This window comes from Salvia splendens, chromosome 7 (genome assembly GCF_004379255.2).
Source record: "Salvia splendens isolate huo1 chromosome 7, SspV2, whole genome shotgun sequence".
NCBI lineage: Eukaryota > Viridiplantae > Streptophyta > Magnoliopsida > Lamiales > Lamiaceae > Salvia > Salvia splendens.
The window spans coordinates 1,413,288-1,415,992 of record NC_056038.1 but is presented as its reverse complement, the minus strand read 5'-3'; the positions used below and the strand labels follow the sequence as shown (position 1 = coordinate 1,415,992).

Below are 2,705 nucleotides of genomic sequence, written 5' to 3'. Positions count from 1 at the left end.
CAAAAGCTGCTCGGCAATAGTTCGGCAGTTCGGTCTCAGTATTCGACCGAACTGGGAGATAGTGGACCCATGCAGAACCTCCACGACCTCCACTACACGATCTATTTCGTGGTGGACCCATGCAGGATCTCATGACCTCCACGACATCCACGACATACTTAGTGGTGATGTAAGCCACGACCTAGTTAGTGGTGATGTAAGCCACGACATAGTTAGTGGTGATGCAAGCCACGATCTTAGTTCAATGTATAAATAGAACTTAGATCAGATAGGAGAGGTTAAGTTCTCTAGAGATAAAATATCAAATAGCAAGTCTGTATTGTAAGCTGTAGAAAACAGATCAAGCAATACAACTCTGCCCTCTTTTCTTCCCGTGGACGTAGATTTACCTCAGTAAATCGAACCACGTAAATCTCTGTGTCGTGATCTATATTTTCCTGCATTCATCACCATCAAAAATTCGCCAAACCATCAATGGTAATTAACACAAGTGGTCCAATCTCAGTAAGATCAATCACATTCAAAATCTTAAAAACATTCACATGCAATGTCATGAAATATAAGTAATTCACTACACATTAAATTAATCTCTTTTGTACAAACTAATAAAATAATCATCCGTTATTAATATGATTTCAAAAATCACATGTATATGATGAAGAAAAAAATATCAAAAAATCAAAAAATTATCATTCTGAATCTGTGTGGGATGATTCTTATTAACCCACGCGTTTTTATTCCTATTATTCTCCTCTTTTTCCTCAAACACGCCTTCGACGTATTTTTCCACGTCAATTTCTTTAATCCCACCCATGTCCCCAACGTCCGTTATCCCCGGAATAAACGGTGGCCGGGGCATTTCCGTAATTACATCCCAATCAACCGCCTTGAAATAATCGTGGCCCTTGATTTCGCTGACGGAAATCCTCTTCCTCGGATCCTTCTCGAGCAGTCTCCCGATCAAGCCCCTTAACGGCGTCGACTCCCCCGTCAGATCGGGGACACGTGTCACGATTCTGTAAAACGTCTCCTTCCGGTTCGCGCCGCGAAACGGCGTCGCTCCGTAGAGCATCTCGTACAGCATGACGCCGAGGCACCACCAGTCGACGGCGAAGTCGTGGCCGTCGCCGAGGACGACCTCCGGCGCGACGTACTCCTCCGTGCCGACGAACGAGTTCGACTTGTCGACCGAGTCGGACGCGGTGCTCGCTAAGTCGGACTCGGTTTCCTCCGGTGAGATCCCCGAGTCGCGGCGGCGACTCCGGAAACTGAACAGCTTCTTCTTCTTCTTCGGTTTCGGTTTCGGTTTCTTCGCTAGCGGATCTGAATCGGAGGAGGAGACTGAGCGGATTTCTGGAGATCTCGGAGCGAGTTTCGTCGACAGATCGAAATCCACCAGCATTAAATGGCCGTTTTCCTGAATCATCACGTTTTCCGGCTTCAGATCTCGGTAAACCACGCCTAAACTGTGCAAATACTCCAGAGCCAGCACCAGCTCCGCCGCGTAAAATCTGAACCGAAAATAAAATGAAATCTCAATAACGATGCCGGAAAATTGAAATCGTTAATTCCGAGAGAGATCTATCTATCTATCTATACCTGATGATGTCATCGGAGAACATTTTCTCGGTTTGTTTCTTCCTCAAACAATGCAGATCGCGGCCGGAGCAGTAATCGATCGCGTATCCGACGATCTTATCAGTAGCCAAAACTCCGTGCAGTCGCGGCAGCAGAGGATGGTGAAACGACGCCAACACTTCTCGTTCGAAGCAGATCCTCCGGTACTCGCTGCCGTCGCCGGCGCTCGAGATCTTCTTCTTCTTCTCGATGGAGGATCGCAGCATTGCTTTGAGCGCAAGCAGTTCGCCACTCTCTGTCTGTACGAGGAACACGACGCCTTTGGCGCCCCGGCCGAGCGGCGAGATCACCTTCAGGTTCTTCAAATCCAGCGCAACCGCACCGTCGCCGCCGTGGAGATCTCCGTCGTGCATGGCGGAGGCTTCTAAAATCCAGTAATTCTGTCAGAATTCACTCAATTTGATCGCAGTTATTTAAGAGAGAGAGAGGGAGTGTACAGAGAAATCGTAATTGAGCTGAGGGAAATTCCTCAGGTTGATTTTGTTCTGAGTTAGGATTTTGTATTTGAATAGCTCGAAATAATATATATATATATACACACACAAACACATAGGCGTGTATATATATAAAAATTCTTAAGGTAGGGTGGTAAAGGGGATGCAGTCAAAACATTCTTGGAGAGGAAGAATACGGGAGTGGTAAAGAAGAAATGCTCAAGTATATGCTTACGACACGACGTCGTTTATATATATATATATATATATATATATATTAATATAATCTGTGTTTATATTTGGTATTCTAGAAGGAAGGATAAAGTTGACATTTTCTTAAGTTTAAAGATAAAAAAAATGTGGAAATAAGTAATTAGATTCTATGTGGGTTAATTTGTAAGGAAGTGGACGAACAATAAAAAGTTATAGAGGACTACCAAATATTGGGAAGATTTTATTTTTTATTTTAGGAATTCAAATAAACTAGTATAGTTTAATATATACTCTCCATAACACAACAAAAACTACTCCTATACTATTAAATAAAATGTGTAAATGAGTGTGTGTGTGTGTGTGTATATGTGTGTGGGGGGTAATAAATCGTTGACCAAGTATTTATTAATTCTTTCAGTA

General features: G+C 43.4%; 1 protein-coding gene across 1 annotated transcript; it reads right to left on the bottom strand.

Moving 5' to 3' along the window:
• Positions 1 to 550: 550 nt before the first annotated feature.
• Positions 551 to 2,251, bottom strand: LOC121810280 (serine/threonine-protein kinase OXI1-like). Its single transcript, XM_042211060.1, has 2 exons — positions 1,600 to 2,251; positions 551 to 1,511 (listed from the first exon to the last, which is right to left on the bottom strand). Exons 1-2 carry the CDS (start codon positions 1,989 to 1,991, stop codon positions 671 to 673), a joined length of 1,233 nt encoding a protein of 410 aa, XP_042066994.1. The 5' UTR covers positions 1,992 to 2,251; the 3' UTR covers positions 551 to 670.
• Between the last annotated feature and the right edge of the window lie 454 nt (positions 2,252 to 2,705).

Coding starts and splice junctions, on each gene's coding strand:
- LOC121810280 (XM_042211060.1), bottom strand. CDS start 1,991: ATGCACGACGGAGATCTCCACGGCGGCGACGGTGCGGTTGCGCTGGAT. Junction 1,512..1,599: donor TTCTCCGATGACATCATCAG/GTATAGATAGAT, acceptor TTTTCGGTTCAG/ATTTTACGCGGCGGAGCTGG.